We start from the raw sequence: 17,613 nt of genomic DNA, 5'->3' as shown, positions 1-17,613 counted from the left end.
CCAGGGAGCAATCACTACATCCCCCGCCCCCCCCCCGCATTGAGTTGGAAGGGAGGCGAGTCCTGGGGTACCAGGCCATGGGTGCTGAGGGGATGCTGGCCTGGCCCCAGGTGATGGACTCAGCCCAGTTAGTGGCAATGATCCCTCACTCTGGGGGCGGGGGGAGGGGGCTTAGCCCCTGGTTATGGTGCCTGTAGCGAGGGACTGAGATGGTGGGGCCAAAGAGGGGCCCAAAGAGGTTGGGGTGCAGGCGGGGCTGATGGGGAATGAGCTGATGGCCTGGCTGGGTGATGCCCAGAGTGCCCTGGTCTGTCCTAGAGCTAAAGCCAGGGACGGCCACCCCGCCTTGGTGCCAGAGGAAGGGCTCCACCGGGCTTAACAAGGCTGGGCTCAAGGCTTTGTCCTAAGGTGGGGAAACCAAGACACAGCCAGTGAGGGCCCTGACCCCAGGCCAGCGAGGAGGGACTCCCACCCTCTACCCCAGCAGCCGAATTTCAGCCAGAGCTGCAGAAGGATCCCTGCTTGGAAGAGCTGAGGGCCCTGGCTGGCTGCAGTGCGGCAGGACCCCGGGGAAAGGCCAGCAGGGCCGGATTCCTGGGGGACATGGGATTCCTGGAGCAGGTTCCCTGGGGAAAACTGAACTGTGGGCGATCAGGAGGCAGGCGGCGGTCTCCACTGGCTATTTTACAGGGCCTCTGACAGGACATCCGGAATCTGGCACACCAGGCAGAGGCTGCTGCAGAACGTGACACAGTCAGGCAGCACTGCAGGTCCTATGACCCCTGCCAAAGGGTGGGGAAGGCCCAGGATAAGGTAAAGCAGCCTGGAGACCCCTGCCCCTCACAGAGGGACCTGTTCAGAAGGTGGCTGTGGACATAGTGGGGCCCCTCAGCATGCTGACGGGCCAGGAAGAAATACATTCTGGTGGCAGTAGATTGCACCACCCATCGGCGGTGGCTCTGTCCTCCAGCGAGGCAGACATGTGACAGATGCGCTGCTGACCATGTTCAGCAGAGTGGGGTTCCCCCAGGAGGTCCTTACAGATTAGGGGTCCAATTTCATGCCAGCCCTGCTCTGGGGCTGTGAGGGAAATGTGGGGTCCGGCACATCCCCCCCAGTCCAACAGGCTGGTGGAGAGGTTTAATGGGACCCTGGGACAGGTATCTACCCCGCCTGCTGTTTGCACACCAGGACGTTCCGGAGGAATCCACAGGGTTCCTGTTGCGTTGCTGTACTCGGGGAGAGGAAGGGGACACCTGGACTTGGTGAGGGATGAATGGGAGGGGAAGGTCTCGCCCGATGGAGAATCAGTGGTGGAGCATGTGCTGTCCTTTCAGGAAAGGCTCACTGAGGTCATGGGCTGGGCCAGGGAGAAGCTATTCCGGGCCCAAGTGAGGCAGCCCACCTGGTATGACCACACAGCGTGTGTTCGCTCCTATGGCACCAGGGGCTGGTTCTCAGCCCAGTGCAGCAGAACAAGCTACAAGCTGCCTGGGATGGGCCCTTTAAGGGCATCACAGAACTGAATGAGGTGAACTACATGGTGGCGCTGTCCAAACGGGCCCACAGCCACCGAGTGCGCCATGTCCACCTGCTGAAGCCATACGTGAACAGGGAGAGGTTGGTGCTGGTTGTGTGGGCAGTGGGAGAGGGGGGAAGACACCCTGGTGGGTCTCAGGGCTGTGCCAGGAGCCAGCCGCCCAGTGGAATCAATTCCCCTCTCTGCCCAGCTAACCCCTGCCCAGCAGGCAGAGATCAGAGAGCTGCTGCGTTCCTACCGGCCACTGTTCTCCAGCTGGCCTGGGCTCACTAACCTGGCTGTCCACCGGGTGGACACAGGAGCCAACCCTCCCATCAGGTGTTCCCCATTCAGAGTCACTGGGAACACAGCCCAGGCCCTGGAGAGAGAGGTCAGAGACATGCTGGCCCTAGGGGTGATCCAGTGTCTACTAGTCCCTGGGCCTCTCCCATGGTGCTGGTCCCCAAAGAAGGGTCAGTCAGATCCGGTGTCTGACCCCTGCCATGGGCCTGGGACGGACGAGATTCCAGACAAGCTGGGAGCCCTGTTTCCTTACCAACATGGACCTCACCATGGGCCACTGGCTGGTGCCCTTGGCTCCAGCCGCCTGGCTGAAATCTGCCTTCACCACCCAAGCTGGGCTCAGTGAGTTCCTGGCTCTCCCTTTTGGCCTTCTGGGGGCACCTGCCAGTGCCAGGCGGGCTGGTCACTGAGGGGGAGGGAGGACTTGGCCTGGGCATACACTGACCCTAGCTGTACCTTAGCCAGCCTGGGAGGAACTGTCCTGGCTGACGGGCAGAGATGTGTAACGTGGGATGGCCGAGGTGTCAGACCCGGATCACAAGATGGGCAGCGGCTACAGCTGGTGGAGATGCTCAGAGACTGGCCTCTACTGAGCACAACCTTAGCAGAGGTCGCTTCAGCCAGCAGCAGGGCGATGATCAACTGCCCCCCAGCCCCCCTCGGGTGACAAGGCAGCTGCTATAATTGTCCCATGCCCATGAAGGTAACTCAGTTTCGTATCCCGGTAGGGTGGGCTGGCAGGTTCATAGAATCATAGAATCTCAGGGTTGGAAGGGACCTCAGAAGGTATCTAGTCCAATCCCCTTCTCAAAGCAGGACCAAACCCAACTAAATCATCCCAGCCAGGGCTTTGTCAAGCCTGACCTTAAAAACCTCTAAGGAAGGAGAGTCCACCACCTCCCTAGGTAACCCATTTCGTGCCTCATCACCCTCCTAGTGAAATGGTGTTTCCTAATATCCAACCTAAACCTCCCACACTGCAACTTGAGACCATTACTCCTTGTTCTGTCATCTGCTACCACTGAGAACAGTCTAGATCCATCCTCTTTGGAACCCCCTTTCAGGTAGTTGAAAGCAGGTATCAAATCCCCCCTCATTCTTCTTTTCTGCAGACTAAACAATCCCAGTTCCCTCAGCCTCTCCTCATAAGTCATGTGCTCCAGCACCCTAATCATTTTTGTTGCCCTCCGCTGGACTCTTTCCAATTTTTCCACATCCTTCTTGTAGTGTGGGCCAAAACTGGACACGGTACTCCAGATGAGGCCTCACCAATGTTGAACAGAGGGGAATGATCATGTCCCTCAATCTGCTGGCAATGCCCCTACTTATACAGCCCAAAATGCCGTTAGCCTTCTTGGCAACAAGGGCACACCACCGTTGACTCATATCCAGCTTCTCATCCACTGTAACTCCTAGGTCCTTTTCTGCAGCACTGCTGCCCAGCCATTCGGTCCTTAATCTGTAACAGTGCATGGGATTCTTCCGTCCTAAGGACTCTGCACTTGTCCTTGTTGAACCTCATCAGATTTCTTTTGGCCCAGTCCTCTAATTTGTCCAGGTCCCTCTGTATCCTATCCCTACCCTCCAGCGTATCTACCACTCCTCCCAGTTTAGTGTCATCTGCAAACTTGCTGATGGTGCAGTCCATGCCATCCTCCAGATCATTAATGCAGATGTTGAACAAAACCGGCCCCAGGACCAACCCCTGGGACACGCCGCTTGATACCGGCTGCCAACTAGACATGGAGCCATTGATCACTACCCATTGAGCCCGACAATCTAGCCAGTTTTCTATCCACCTTATAGTCCATTCATCCAGCCCAGACTTCTTTGCTTCCCTCTGGCCTCGCTCTCAATAAAAGACCCAGCACCTGGGTGGGGTTCAGGGGACCCTCCCAGCCCCGGGACCAATGGAGCTGCCCTATTCAGCCAAGCTGGTTGAGCCAGCTTCATTCCCTGCCCCGCTGGGGCCCTGCCAGGGACCCTGCAATGGAGATGGGGGCAGTACTGGGGGTGGAAGGGCTGGGCCTCACCGCAGCTCTTACCACATTGCCCTCTAGTGGTGAGAGCTGTTCTTGACCCCTGAGGGGATTGTGTGGCCTCAGGCTCGGCCCCGCCAGGGCACTGGGCTCATACCCAGCCTTTGCTGCATCCTCGCTGTGACAGGCTGGATCACAGAAACCCCCTTGGGAACTGCCAACTGATGTGCCAAGGGTACTTCTGCCCCTGCCTTCCCTGCCAGCCTGGGACTCCAGAGCCCTGCCTGGTTGTGCCAGACACGTTTGCCGGCCACAAACACAGACCCAGGTCTGAACCACGTCCCACAAACTCTAGGCTTAACTGAAAGCAGCTTAAGAAGTGTTCCTGTCTCTAACACTCAGATGCCCAACTCCCAGTGGGGTCCAAACTCCGAATACATCTGTTTCACCCTGTCTAAAGCTTATGCAGGGTAAACTCATAAATTGTTCACCCTCTATAACACTGATAGAGAGAGATGCACGGCTGTTTGCCCCCCCTCCCCCAGGTATTAATACATACTCTGGGTTAATTAATAAGCAAAAAGTGACTTTATTAAATACAGAAAGTAGGACTGAAGTGATTCCAAGTAGTAACAGACAGAACAAAGTGAATGACCAAGCAAAATCAAATAAAACACTCAAGCCTATTCCTAATACAGTAATAAAACTGAATACAGATAAACCTCACCCTCAGAGGTGTTCCAGTAAACTTCCTTTTACAGACTAGTCTCCTTCTAGTCTGGGTCCAGCAATCACTCACACCCCCTGTAGTTACTGTCCTTTGTTCCAGTCTCTTTCAGGCATCCTTTGGGGTGGAGAGGCTATCTCTGGAGCCAGCTGAAGACCAAATGGAGGGGTCTCCCAGGGGTTTAAATAGACTTTCTCTTGTGGGTGGACACTCCTCCCTCCCCTTGTAGCTGTGTAGAATCCCAGCTACAAAATGGAGTTTTGCACTTACATGGGCAAGTCACATGTCCATGCATGACTCAGAACGTACCGGTAGCAGCCATGGTTCCCATGCTACTTTGAACGTCCTCAAGTAGACTTATGTGGCTTGGAGCCTTCCAAGATCCATTGTTCGTTAAGTGTTTCTTGATTGGGCACTTAATTTGCACATTCCTGTCTCAAGAAGCTGCCCAAATGCTTTACTAAGGCTACTTAGAAATCAAGCAAGTACCCAGCCAATATTCATAACCTCGGACACAAAAATGCTACATGCATACGAATAGGAGGAATAGATTCAGTAGATCATAACCTTTGCAGAGATATGTCACATGGCATACGTAGCATGACCATATTCCAGTTATGCCATATATACATTCAGAAGCATAGTTCCATAAAGCCTCATAGGGTGCAAGTCACACTCGCCCTCACCCAGCAATGGGCGCAGGCTCTCGACAGCCTCCGGCAGCGTTGCTGAGACTGATCCCAAGCAGCTGTTTGTGGCACGGTGGCCCTGAGGCCTGGAAACATTCATTTTACAGGGAGCTTAGCTAGTGACTGTCCTGGAGCCCTTGTACACACGGCCCCCTTGGCCATGGCTGCGCTAGCCCCTCCTGTGATGGATGTGTGACCCCCATGCTGCAACTTGGGAAAGCAAGGCACAGGGGCAGTCAGGGCCACAGGGCTCCATTGGGGCCACCACATCCCACAGAGCCTCAGCATTCACAGGCTGCAAAAGCTCCTGGCCTTAGCGTTTGGGCCCGAGGTTGCCGCAAGCCTGCGTCCACGCTGGGTGAGGGCGAGGATGCAGCATATGCCGGGTATGAGCCCAGCACCCTTGGCAGGGCCGAGGCTGCAGGGCCACACAATCCCCTCAGTGGGCTGGGGGGGAAGGAACAGCTCTCACCACTAGAGGGCAGCGTGATAAGAGCTGCTGTGAGACCCAGCTCCCCTCCACCCCTGTCATCTCCATTGCAGGGTCCCTGGGGCGGGGGCCCTGGCTGCAGCCGGCTCTGGCAGGGCAGGGAGTGAAGCCGGTTGGACCAGCTTGTCTGGATGGGCGGCTCCATGGGTCCCAGGGCAGGGAGGGGCCCCTGCACCACACCCAGGTGCTGGGTCTTTTATTGAGAGCAAGGCCAGAGGGGAACCTGGCCAGGTCAGACACCCACTGTCAGGGGACATTCTTTACAGACCCCAGGAGTCCTGGCTTCCTACCTCCCCACCCCCCTGCTCTAACCACCAGACTCCACTCCCCTCCCTGAGCCAGGGACAGAACCCAGGAGTCCTGGTTCCCAGCACCTTCCCCAACCCCGCTCTAACCACTAGACCCCACTCCCCTGCCAAGGCTGGGCTGGAGTCAGGCAGGTGAGAGCTGTGACTCCTGTTTGACAAGTAGGGTACCAGGCAGAGCCCTGCCTTGCCTGGGGTTCTGAGCTTTGGGGCTGGATGTCACGCCACTCCCGCTGCTGAGGCATGGGGCCTGCACACACACACACACCCTGCTGCACAGGGTAGGGGGGCTGGCCCATACCCCCCAGCCACCATCGCCTCCCTCGATGGACATGATCATTCCCCTCTATTCTACATTGGTGAGGCCTCATCTGGAGTACTGTGTCCAGTTTTGGGCCCCACACTACAAGAAGGATGTGGAAAAATTGGAAAGAGTCCAGCGGAGGGCAACAAAAATGATTAGGGGGCTGGAGCACATGATTTATGAGCAGAGGCTTAGGGAACTGGGATTGTTTAGTTTGCAGAAGAGAAGAATGAGGGGGGGATTTGATAGCTGCTTTCAACTACCTGAAAGGGGGTTCCAAAGAGGATGGATCTAGACTGTTCTCAGTGGTGGCAGATGACAGAACAAGGAGTAATGGTCTCAAGTTCCAGTGCGGGAGGTTTAGATTGGATGTTAGGAAACACTATTTCACTAGGAGGGTGGTGAAGCACTGGAATGGGTTCCCTAGGGAGGTGGTGGAATCTCCATCCTTAGAGGTTTTTAAGGCCCAGCTTGACAAGGCCCTGGCTGGGATGGTTTAGTTGGGGATTGGTCCTGCTTCTAGCAGGAGGTTGGACTAGATACCTCCTGAGGTCCCTGCCAACCCTGGTATTCTATGTGTGACGGTGCCACCTATAAGGCTTTACGGAAATATGCTTATGAATGTGTATATATATAACATAACTAGAATGTGTTTTATGCTACATATACCAGGTAACATCTCTTTAAAGGTCATAATCTACTACAGCTATTAATCCTATTTGTAGGCATGTATCATCTTTGGATTTGACGTTATGAATATTGGCTGCATACTTGTTTGATGCTAAGTCGGCTGTAGTGAAGCAGTTGGCCGGCTTCCTGAGAAAAAACTATTCTCAGTAAGTGCCCCATCAAGAAACACTGAAGCCAAGAATGAACTTGGAGACACCAGTCCACAGCTGAGCTTTCCCAGGAATGTGGCTTGGCTGGTAAGGAACTCAGTCCTGCATGGACATGGGACTTGCCCAGGTGACTCCAAAACTCCATTTTGTAGCTGGACTTTGCATAAGAGAGAGGAGGGGGTCTCCACCCACATGAGACAGTCTATTTAAACCCCTGGGAGACCCCTCCATTTTGTGTTCAGCTGGCTAAAGAGAGAGCCTCCCCACCCCCAAAGATACCTGAAAGAAACTGGAACAAAGGGCAGTGACTGCCAGGGGTGTGAGTGATTGCTGGACCCAGGCTAGAAGGAGACTAGTCTGTAAAAGGAGCATTCTGGAACTGGGGAGGATCTTATCTGTATTCAGTTTCTTACTGTATTAGACATAGATTTGCATTTTTTGTTTTATTTTATTTTGCTTGGTAATTCACTTTGTTCTGTCTGTCACTACTTGGAACCACTTCAATCCTACTTGCTGTAGTTAATAAAAATCACTTTTTACTTATTAATTAACCCAGAGTATGTGTTAATACCTGGGGGGGGGGGAGGGGGCAAACAGCCGTGCATGTCTCTCTATCAGTGTTATTGTCATAAATAAACAGATCAGGGTTAAGGTCTCTTTTACCTGGAAAGGGTTAACAAGCAGTACCTGAGAAACACCTGACCCAAAGACCAATCAAGGGACAGAATAATTTCAAATCTCTGTGGAGGAAAGCCTTTGTCTGTGTTCCTTGTTGGCTCTGTGCTCTCTTTGGATCTAAGAGAGGCCAGTCATGTCTCCAAGTTCTCCTGGAGTAGTTCCTACTATCCAATAGTGAGTATTAATTAGAAAGGCGGATTAGTCTTATAATTTGATTTCTACATTTGCAATTGTGTGTTTGCTAAAGGAAATTCTTTATTTCTGTTTGCTGTTACTTTGCTTTTACTGAGAAAGAAAGGAGGGGGGATTCTCTCCAGGTTTATAAGTTAGACTCTGTGTATTGTTCCATCTTAGTATTACAGAGACAGTTACTTTCTTTTTATTCTTTAATAAATCTTTTCTGTTAAGGACTTGGTTGATCTTTCCTTGGGTGCATTCTCAGGGAAAGGGGAGGAGGGAGGAATCCCTCCGTAGTTGGATCCCAGGATCTCTCCTAGGAAAAGGGAGGGGGGAGGAAGCAGGGGGGAATGGTTTATTTCTCCTGGGTGTAAGAACTCCATGGATTTGGGGCTCTTGGGATCTCCAAGGATTTTGGGGAAGGACTGTGTCCCAATACACGTACCGTATTGGGTGGTGGCAGCTTTTACCAGATCTAAACTAGGATTTAAGTTTAGAAGGATCCATGCAGGCCCCCATTTTGGAACCCAACAGCTCTAAGTGGGGGTGAGACCTATGAGAGTTATAGAGGGCAAACAATTTAGGAGTTTACCCTGCATAAGCTTTAAACAGATTTATTTGGGTTTAGGCCCCATTGGGAGTTGGGCATCTGAGTGCTAAAGACAAGAACACTTCTGTGAGCTGCTTTCAGTCAAGCCTACAGCTGTTAGGGGACGTGGTTCAGACCTGGGTCTGGGTTTGCAGCAGGCCAGCGGGTCTGGCTCAAACCAGGCAGGGCACTGAAGTCCTAAGCTGATGGGGCAGGAAAGCAGGGGCAGAAGTAGTCTTGGCACATCAGCTGGCAGCTCCCCGGGTTCTGTGATCTAACCTGTCACACTATGATTCTAGGAAAACCAGGGCTCCAGGGCCTGATACTGAGCACTTCCCTCATACTGCCCCAGCCAGCATCCCAAACTGCCCAAAGGTCCCCCTAACAGCGCGGGCTGGGAGTCTGTCCCTGGCTCCTGGAGGGGAGTGGGGGCTAGTGAGTTAGAGCAGGGGTTGGGCAGGCTGAGAGCCAGGACTCCTGGGGTCTAGCTCTGACTTTTCCACAGTCTCACAACAGAATATTTCCCGTTACTGGACTGGGGGCAGGAGGTCAGCTGCTGGCACCTCAAACTGCACCCAGAAGTAGTAGAGGACAGTGGAGACAGAGAAAAGGGTCTCTGGAACCCTCAGATGCAGCCACCTCTGGGGCAGGACAGCTGGGGAACAGCCACACACACCACCACATGGTGACAGCTCTCCCACTGCTGAGATGCAGCCACCTCTGGGGCAGGGCAACTGGCAACCAGATGCACACAGTGGTTCTGTAGCTTATGTCAGTTCCTTCTCCCTGTGGCACCACACGCCCTCACCCTGCACTGCTCTCTGGGGTCATCGCTGAGTATCAGGGGAGGTGCCCCCCCACACTGTAGCCTGGGGCTGCAGCCTTATGGTGAGTCCCAGCTCTGGCTGGCTCTGCCCTGCAAGCCAGATGTCTGCCTCTAGGGCAAGGGGTGCTGACCCTTAAGCACAGTCCCAGGGGAGATCCTGAGGCCCCCTGTGCCCTCTTACGGGGTGCACACAGGGAGAGGGGAGTGTATTCCAACCCCCTGGCAACTGATCCCCTGCAGCTTGACAGGGAACAGACCAGGGCCCCAGCTCACCCCTGGGAGTCACACAGCATCACAGGGTGTTCAAAGAACTTGGCTGAGAAGAGGGAGGCTGTAGCTATCACCCCCTAACTAGCAGCCACCTCTGTTAGGGGGCCTCACCCTGCTTGACCCCCCCCCCTTCCCTGCAGCTAGAGGAAACCCTGGGCCCCTGCCCTTCGTGCAGCTAAAGTGCCCTGACATCCTTAATTCCAATGGCAACCAGACCCCATGGGGCTGGGGGGGCACCGTAGGCAGGGGATGATCCCGGCTGGCTGAACAGTTCAGACGCTTCCCACAGGGCCCTGGCAGTGGAGTCCTCAGCTGCTCCCATCCCACCTTCAAGAGGGGTCAAGGCCCTGCTGGCTCACACCCAGCAGCACATGGGGCAAATAGGCAGCAGTAGTGGGGCAGAAAAGGGAGCTGTGGGGAGCCGAGCTTCCAGGCCAGCCCTCTCCTGCAAAGGCACACACCTGGCCAAGGCAGGCAAGGGGCAGCAGCCCCAACATCTTGCTGCCCACAACGCTGCCATCTCTGCCCAGCCTGCCCCTGGGGGGGTGCAAATACCCCAGCCCTAAGGGTGGGGGGCAGGCAAAGGGGATGGAGGCCACCCCAGCAGCAAAGGAGGCCCCAGGTGTTACTGAAAAATTCACAGCCCAGCTGAGGGCAGCCAAGCAGGAAGGGGATGTAAAGCCCCCCGCCCCACAGCAGAGCAAGCAGCTGTTCCCATCCAAAGGGGCAGGGGCCCTGTGCTGCTGGAGGAAGGGACTTCCCCTCCCCATGAACCAAACACCAGCCCCCAGCTATTAGAGGCCAGGGGACATTTACAACCCTACCCCCATCACACAGACCAAGAGGGGTTTTTCAGGGTGTTTAATAGGAGATTTTAGGAGGTCAGAGGTCACAGGGGGTGTTTCACAGTGGTGAGCCCCCCAGGTGCTGTCCCCCCACAGCCAGTACACTGGTGGCAGGAGCAGGGCTGAGGTGGTCGCAGGTGGTCACCAGGCTGGTCTGCCCAGCTCTGAGACATAGGCTGGGGCTGGCTGGCTTCCTCCCCTCACTGATGCTGCAGGTGGGTCAAAGGAGCCCTGCCCCACAGCAGTGCAGGGTGTGTGGTTGGGGGGCCGAGGGGGGGAGGTCACAGCGTGGTGTAGTGGTACATGGCTAAGAGCATCACTGGGCACTGCAGGGGAAAAAAAAAAAAGACCCTGAGATCATATCCACTAGCCCAGGTGCCCTGGTATCCCACCTGCAAACCCCTCGCCCCTGTGCCCATCTAGCCTGGTGTCCTGCCTGCTGAAGAGGAACAAACACCCCCCCCTCCCCCCAGGGTAGGATCCCTCAGTCTCACTCCCTGCCCACCCCAGCCCAAGTTGGGGCCCAGACCCACCGTGAACATGAGGATGGCGAATCCGAACCAGGAGATGCCCCAGGTGTAGCTGTTGACGGCATTCTCAATGTGCTCGAAGCAGCCCTAGGGAGACACATGCTGTGACCCCTGCACAGACAGGGGCTGGGAGCCAGGACTAAGGTAGAGCCAAGTAGTTGGGTGCCGAAGAACAGGAGGGGCTGCAGGTTGAGAGTTAGGGGCACTGGCAGAGCTGGGGGAGCCCAGGGCTGTGGGTCAGGGCTGAGGAGCACTGGCAGAGCGGGGGCAGGGGGGGAGCCCAGGGCTGTGGGTCAGGCTGAGGAGCACTGGCAGAGCGGGGGCAGGGGCGCCCCGGGCGGTGGGTCAGGCTGCGGAGCACTGGCCGCGCGGGGGGGGAGCCTAGGGCTGTGGGTCAGGAGTGCAGGGCACTGTGGGTCAGGCTGAGGAGCACTGGCAGAGCGGGGGCAGGGGGGGGAGCCCAGGGCTGTGGGTCAGGCTGAGGAGCACTGGCAGAGCGGGGGCAGGGGGGGGGGAGCCCAGGGCTGTGGGTTGGGAATGCAGGGCACTGTGGGTCAGGCTGAGGAGCCCTGGCAGAGCAGGGGCGGGGGGGAGCCCAGGGCTGTGGGTCGGGAATGCAGGGCACTGTGGGTCAGGCTGAGGAGCACTCCTTACCTTGGTGTTGATATAATCCACGTGCCCCACACGGCAGCCCTCTGGGCTGAGGATAACGAAGTTGGCGTCGCGCTTGCAGCAGAGGAAGGGCCATGGCGCCAGCCCCTCAGGGTAGAAGGAGCGGAAGGTGGACGTATGGTTCACCCAGTCCAGGGGGCCCGTCGCGCCGCAGCACTGTTGCTGGGGGGGGGAAGGGGGCGGGGAGAAAAGACGACAACATGGCTGTTAGCGCTGCCCCCTTCCCACAGCCCCCTCCTGCCCAGTGTGCCTGGTCCCCTCCCAGATCCTTCTCTGGGAGGCTCCCATCCACCCCACCAGACAGCCCTGACCCTCAGAGCCCACCATGAATATAAGGGGGCAAAGCTGAGCACAGACCCCCCCCCGCCCAGGATCAGGCCCCCTCCCCCATCTGCTGCAAAGGGACAAGAAAGGGTTAATCTAGCCCTCCTAGCCAAGGTTTACATCCCTGGGGTGGGCAACACACACACCCCCACCCACCCCGCTAGGTTGCCAACTTTCTACTCCCACAAAACTGAACATCCCAACCCACTCCTCCCCCGAGGCCCCACCTCTCCCCACCCTCACCGGACTGGCTCAGGGATGAGGGGTTTGGGGGCGCAGCCAACAGGTTTGGAGTATGTGAGGGAGCTCTAGGCTGAGGCAGGGTGCAGGAGGGGGGGGTGAGGGCTCTTGGCTGGGGGTGCAGGTTCTGGGGTGGGGCCAGAAATGAGGGGGATCAGGGCTGGGGCAGGGGCACAGGAAGGCATCAGGGGTGCAGGCTCCAGGCAACGCTTACCTCAGGCAACTCCCGGAAGCAGCAGCACATCCCCTCCCCGGCTCCTATGTGGAGGTGTGGCCAGGTGGCGCTGTGCACTTCCCTCAGCCACAGGCACTGCCCCCGCAGCCCCCATTGGCCGTGGTTCCTGGCCAATGGGAGTTGCAGAGCCAGGGCAGTGTGCAGAGCCCCAGGCTGCCCCTATGCAGAGGAGCTGGATGGGGATATGCCACTGCTTCTGGGAGCCAGGCAGACCCAGGGAGCCTGCCTTAGCCCCATGCACCACCAACTGGACTTTTAACGGCTCAGTCAGTGGTGCTGACTGGAGCCGCCAGGATCCCTTTTCAACTGGGCCTTCCGATGGTTGAGAACTGGACGACTGGCAACCTGTAGCACCTCCCTGGCTGGTGCATGCCTGCTCCCGGGGGGGGGGGGGAAGGAGAAGAAGAGGGGACCTGGAGCAAATGAGCCCAGCCAGGCAGCAGCCCTGGGCATCCAGCAAGGGGTCAAGTCCTTTCAGTAGGTGCCCACTGCAGGGGAGGGGTCACCATGGAAATGGGCTCACAGCAGCCACAGGGAGGCTGCAGGGGGCTGGCTGCCTGCCAGGGGGCCAGGGGTGGGGTCCCAAGGCGGGGAAGACTCACCTCCATCATGATCCGGTCCCACATGCGGGTCAGCTCCCGGCCTTGGGCTGTGGGGGCCGCGTAGAATGTCAGCATCTGCTTGGTGACCATCCTGTGATTGGAGACCACCTGGGGGGGCAAGAGGGACCCATGGGGGCAGGGCCAGGCTGAAACCCTCATGGGCCCATCCCCCAGCCTAAGCAGCCTGACTCCCAGTCCCCACCCCGCCCCCCAGCACCTCTGCCCTCCCAGAGCCAGGATAGAAGTCAGACATCCTGATCCCTAGTCCCCCCAGCTCTACCCACTAGCCCCCCCGCTCCCCCTCCAGGAGGGAACCCCGGCATCCAGATGCCACACTCACAAAGTCACGGTGGGTGTAGGAGGTGATGCAGGAGGCACATTCGAAGATGTAGACGATCAGCATCAATACCAGGTACTGGGCGGGGGGAGAGGGAGAGAAGAGAAGAGAGCTTGTGAGACCCTGCTGTGGGGGCCCACATGGCACATGAACCCCTGAGCTGCCCCCCCCACCCCCGTGGGGCAGGATGCCTCATTGATTTCCCGCCCTCCCTGTCCCCAGGACCCTCCTCTCCCAAACCCCACCCCCAGTCAGGGATACCACCCCACATCAGCCACTTGCACCACAGCACAACCCTCCTACCCTCCAGTGTTCCCCCCGCAATCAGCCACCTCCTGCCCCACAATGCCCCCCAAACAGCTTTCCCTCCCCCACCACCTGCCCCACATAGGGTGACCAGATGTCCCCATTTTATAGGAACAGTCCCAATTTTGGGTCTCTCTCTTGTATAGGCACCTCCCAACCCCCGTCCCGATTTTTCACATTTGCTGTCTGGTCACCCTAGCCCCACAGCACCCTTCCGTACAGCAACACCCCCCCCCCGCCACACACACACACAACCCCAGGCACCAGCATGAGCTGCAGGCGGCTGCCCCGGGCCAGGGCCACGATGCCGAAGACGCCGAGGCAGAAGAAGGCGAAGCCGCAGAAGATGGCGATCCAGGCACCCGCGTAGACATCATCCTTGCCCGACACTCCCAGGATGGGGTAAACCTTGTACTGGTCAGCCGTGACCCAAACCGTCTCCGCGTAGAGCGCGATGCCACACATCTGGGGGCAGGGTTCAGGTTGAGTCCTGGGACCCCAACCCCCATCCCTATGCCACACATCTGAGGTGTGTGTGTGGGGTGAACCCCAGCCCCCCCACCCCCACTGCATCCATATGCTGCACATCTGGAGGCTGGGTTTGGGGGGTGAGCCCTGGGACCCTGAACCTCATCCCTACACTGCAGATCTGGGGGCAGGGTGGAGGGTGAGGCCAGGACCCCAAACCCCACCCCCATGCAGCCACCTCCCAGCACTCAAGCCACACATCTATGGGGTAGGGGTTTCTGGGAGGGGTGTGAGCTCCCTGGGACCCCAAGTCTGGCCCAGCCCTAGCCCCCTGAATCCCCCATGGCATACAGCACCAGCTCAGCCAGCTGTGTGGGGGTCCCCTAGAAATTCAAATCCCCAGGTCCCCCCAAATAGCCTTGCCTCCTTCCCAGAGCAGCCAACACCCCAACCTCCAGATCCCCCTAGACATACCCACTCCCCTCAGCCTAGCAGCCCCGCAAACCCCCTCACCAGGATGATGATGTTCCCCAGAATCAGCACCCCCACAATGAAGGGGTTTCCTTTTTCCACCATGTTCTGCCTTTGGGGGAGGACTCTGCCAGCTCAGACCCTGCAACAGACAAGGGGGTTTAGAGACCAGAGGCCCCCCTGCAGGATTGGGGGGGCACTTGGATTGGCATGCTAATATATGCTGATAATTTATGCAAATGCAAGGCCCCCACCTCAAAGTGAGCCTGGAGTTCTGTTCCCCCTCAGCCCAGAAGCCCCCCCAAACCAAGGCTGTCCTGCATAGAGTCCAGCACCAGCCAGACCAAGCATGGCCAGACTCAGTGGGATGGGAGGGTCAGAGGCATCAAGGCCTGTCTGGGACAGCACCCCCAACCCCAGCACTGGCCTAGGAGTCACAGCCCCTCAAGTGGCCAGAGAGGTCTGGATCCTCCCCCAGCCTCACTGTCCTGGGCTTACAGCCCCACCCCAGGGACTCACCCAGCCAGATTCCTCTGGCCCCAGAGCAGCCCAGCAGGTTTTTCCAGCTACCCCACATTTCTCCCCCCCCAAAGCATTTTGCAGATTCCCTTCCCAGGCACACCCAGCCCCCCCAAAGCCAGAGCCCCTCCCCACTCTAACCAGCCCCCACTCCCCTCTCAGAGCCAAGGAGGGAACCCAGGAGTCCTGGCTCACAGCTGAGAGCTTCCAGAGCTTAGAAGTGAGAGGTCTGCACTCTCCCAGCCCCACATGCCTGTTAACACCTGTTATATGCCCCACCATCCCCCACACCCAGTCCATCCCCCTGCTATCAACTCATCAGCACCACCTGTTCCCCACACACCTGTCAGCCCCAGCCCCCCACCTCACCCATTACCCTAGCTCATCCCCACACCCTCTCCTCATCCCCCCTCACCCCAATCAGCCCCACCCCAGCCCCCCACATTATTCTGCTCCCAGCCCTGCTCATCCCCCCCATTCTCCCCCATCACCCAGCCCCCCACCTCACTCATTGCTCTGCCCCCAGCAGCCAAGCCAATCCACCCATGGCTCTAGCCCTACTCACCAGCTCCTCACTCCTTCTGCAATAAGTGGCTCTAGCCCCAGCAGCCCCTTTATACCCACCTGCCTGGGTGGAGCCAGCACGGGAAGCTCCACGCTGGGCTGAGCAGCAGTCAGGGGGCAGAGGTCCAGAGTCCTGCCCACCCCAGCCAGGCTCCGCCCCCAGCCCTGCAGCCCCCAAAGGGTTAATGGGTCCCTCCTGCAGTGGGTGGACTGGGGAGGGAGCTGGGCTGGTGGGGGGTGGGGTGGCACCACTGTGGGGAGCCTCCCCCTGTACACCACAATGGTTCTCATGCCCCAGTCTGTTGTTAGCATCTCCAGTCGCACTGGGAACACCCCATTGCTCCTCCCCAACCCCTCTAAGCCAGCCATTGCCCCACTGTGGGGACAGATCAGGGCCAGCTGCCCTAGAGGGGAAGGGCCCTGGCTCCACCCTTTCCCCTGGCACAGAACATGCCACTGATCAGGTACAGGCCTGTTTGCAGCTAGCTGAGGAGGAGAGGTCTTGGATCCCCACCCCAAAACCCAGGGTGCTGTGCGAATGGGGATGTGTTGAGGTCTTGTAAACTCATCACACATCAGAGTAGAGGGTGGTGACCATGGGAGGCTAGAGGCAGGATAAGTACCAAGATTCATGACTGCTGAATTCAGGATTCTTGGGTTATATCCCCTGCTCTGGGAGGGGAGTGGGGTCTAGTGCAGGGGTGGGCAAACTACGGCCCGGGGACCGCATCCAGCCCTCCAGATGTTTTAATCCGGCCCTTGAGCTTCCACCAGGGACCAGGGTCAGGGGCTTGCCCTGCTCCACGGGTCTCACGGAAGCAGCAGGATGTCCCCCCACCGGCTCCTATGTATAGGGGCAGCCACAAGGTTCCGCATGCTACCCCCACCCCAACTGCTGCCCCCACAGCTCCCATTGGCCTGGAACCATGGCCAATGGGAGCTGAAGGGGTGGCACCTGCAGACAGGACAGCGCACAGAGCCACCGGCTGCACCTCCGCATAGGAGCCGGAGGGACATGCGGCTGCTTCTGGGAGCTGCTTCAGGTAAGCACCCCCCAGAGCCTGCACCCTTGTCCCCCTCCTGTGCCCCAATCCCCTGTCCCACCCCAATCGTCCTCCTGCCCTCCAAACACCTCAATCCCAGCCCAGAACACCCTCCTGCACCCCCAGCCCCTTATCCTCATCCCCACCCCAGAGCCCTCACCCCCTCCTGCACCCCAACCCCCAATTTCATGAGCATTCATGGCCTGCTGTACAATTTCCATCCCCAGATGTGGCCCTTGGCCAAAAAGTTTGCCCACCCCTGGTCTAGTGGGTTGGAGCTGGGAGCCAAGACTCCTCGGTTCTATCCTGGCTCTGGCAGGGGAGTGGGATCTAGTGGTTAGGCCGGCTCCCTGAGAGCGCTGCATTGTAATCGTTTGAGGAAGGGGCCCAAAGCTCCTAGTCAGAGCACGTCCCATCGAAAAGGTGGCACCGAGTCCGTCCTGGGCAGCAGCCTCTGCGAGGCCAGCACTAGGCCATGGCTGCCCTAACCAGCAGGGGCAGGGCCTTGGCAGTGACTGGGGCATTGGTGCTCCTGGACAGAAGACCTGCTGGCCTGAGGCTGAGCCCAGGACTCCAGGCTCCCAGCTGAAAGCGCCTTCCCCTAGATCCAACCCAACCCTAATAGCTTGAGAAGCACAGCACCCCTAGTGCTGTACTGGGCCAGCAAGAGGTGAGCGAGCCTACTGAGCCCCCCGTGCACCCTGCCAAGCTAGGCACCCTGCAGCACCGAGCCCCTTGCAGCATGGCACCCCCTGCTGAGCC

At 58.0% G+C, this 17,613-nt stretch overlaps 1 protein-coding gene across 3 annotated transcripts; it reads right to left on the bottom strand.

The window, feature by feature from the left end:
- Positions 1 to 10,485: 10,485 nt before the first annotated feature.
- On the bottom strand, positions 10,486 to 15,851 carry UPK1A (uroplakin 1A). 3 transcript variants are annotated; one of them, XM_039512913.1, is made up of 8 exons: positions 15,810 to 15,851; positions 14,768 to 14,867; positions 14,051 to 14,251; positions 13,484 to 13,558; positions 13,144 to 13,251; positions 11,725 to 11,904; positions 11,074 to 11,157; positions 10,486 to 10,866 (listed from the first exon to the last, which is right to left on the bottom strand). In XM_039512913.1, exons 2-8 carry the CDS (start codon positions 14,828 to 14,830, stop codon positions 10,822 to 10,824), a joined length of 756 nt encoding a protein of 251 aa, XP_039368847.1. In that variant the 5' UTR covers positions 14,831 to 14,867; positions 15,810 to 15,851; the 3' UTR covers positions 10,486 to 10,821. The 3 variants fall into 3 exon arrangements, with proteins under 3 accessions (XP_039368847.1, XP_039368848.1, XP_039368849.1); XM_039512914.1 differs by lacking the exon at positions 15,810 to 15,851 and adding an exon at positions 15,440 to 15,470; XM_039512915.1 differs by lacking the exon at positions 15,810 to 15,851 and adding an exon at positions 15,400 to 15,422.
- Between the last annotated feature and the right edge of the window lie 1,762 nt (positions 15,852 to 17,613).

This window comes from Mauremys reevesii, linkage group 24 (genome assembly GCF_016161935.1).
Source record: "Mauremys reevesii isolate NIE-2019 linkage group 24, ASM1616193v1, whole genome shotgun sequence".
NCBI lineage: Eukaryota > Metazoa > Chordata > Testudines > Geoemydidae > Mauremys > Mauremys reevesii.
The sequence above is the reverse complement of the archived record's forward strand: the minus strand, read 5'-3'. Positions and strand labels throughout refer to the sequence as shown.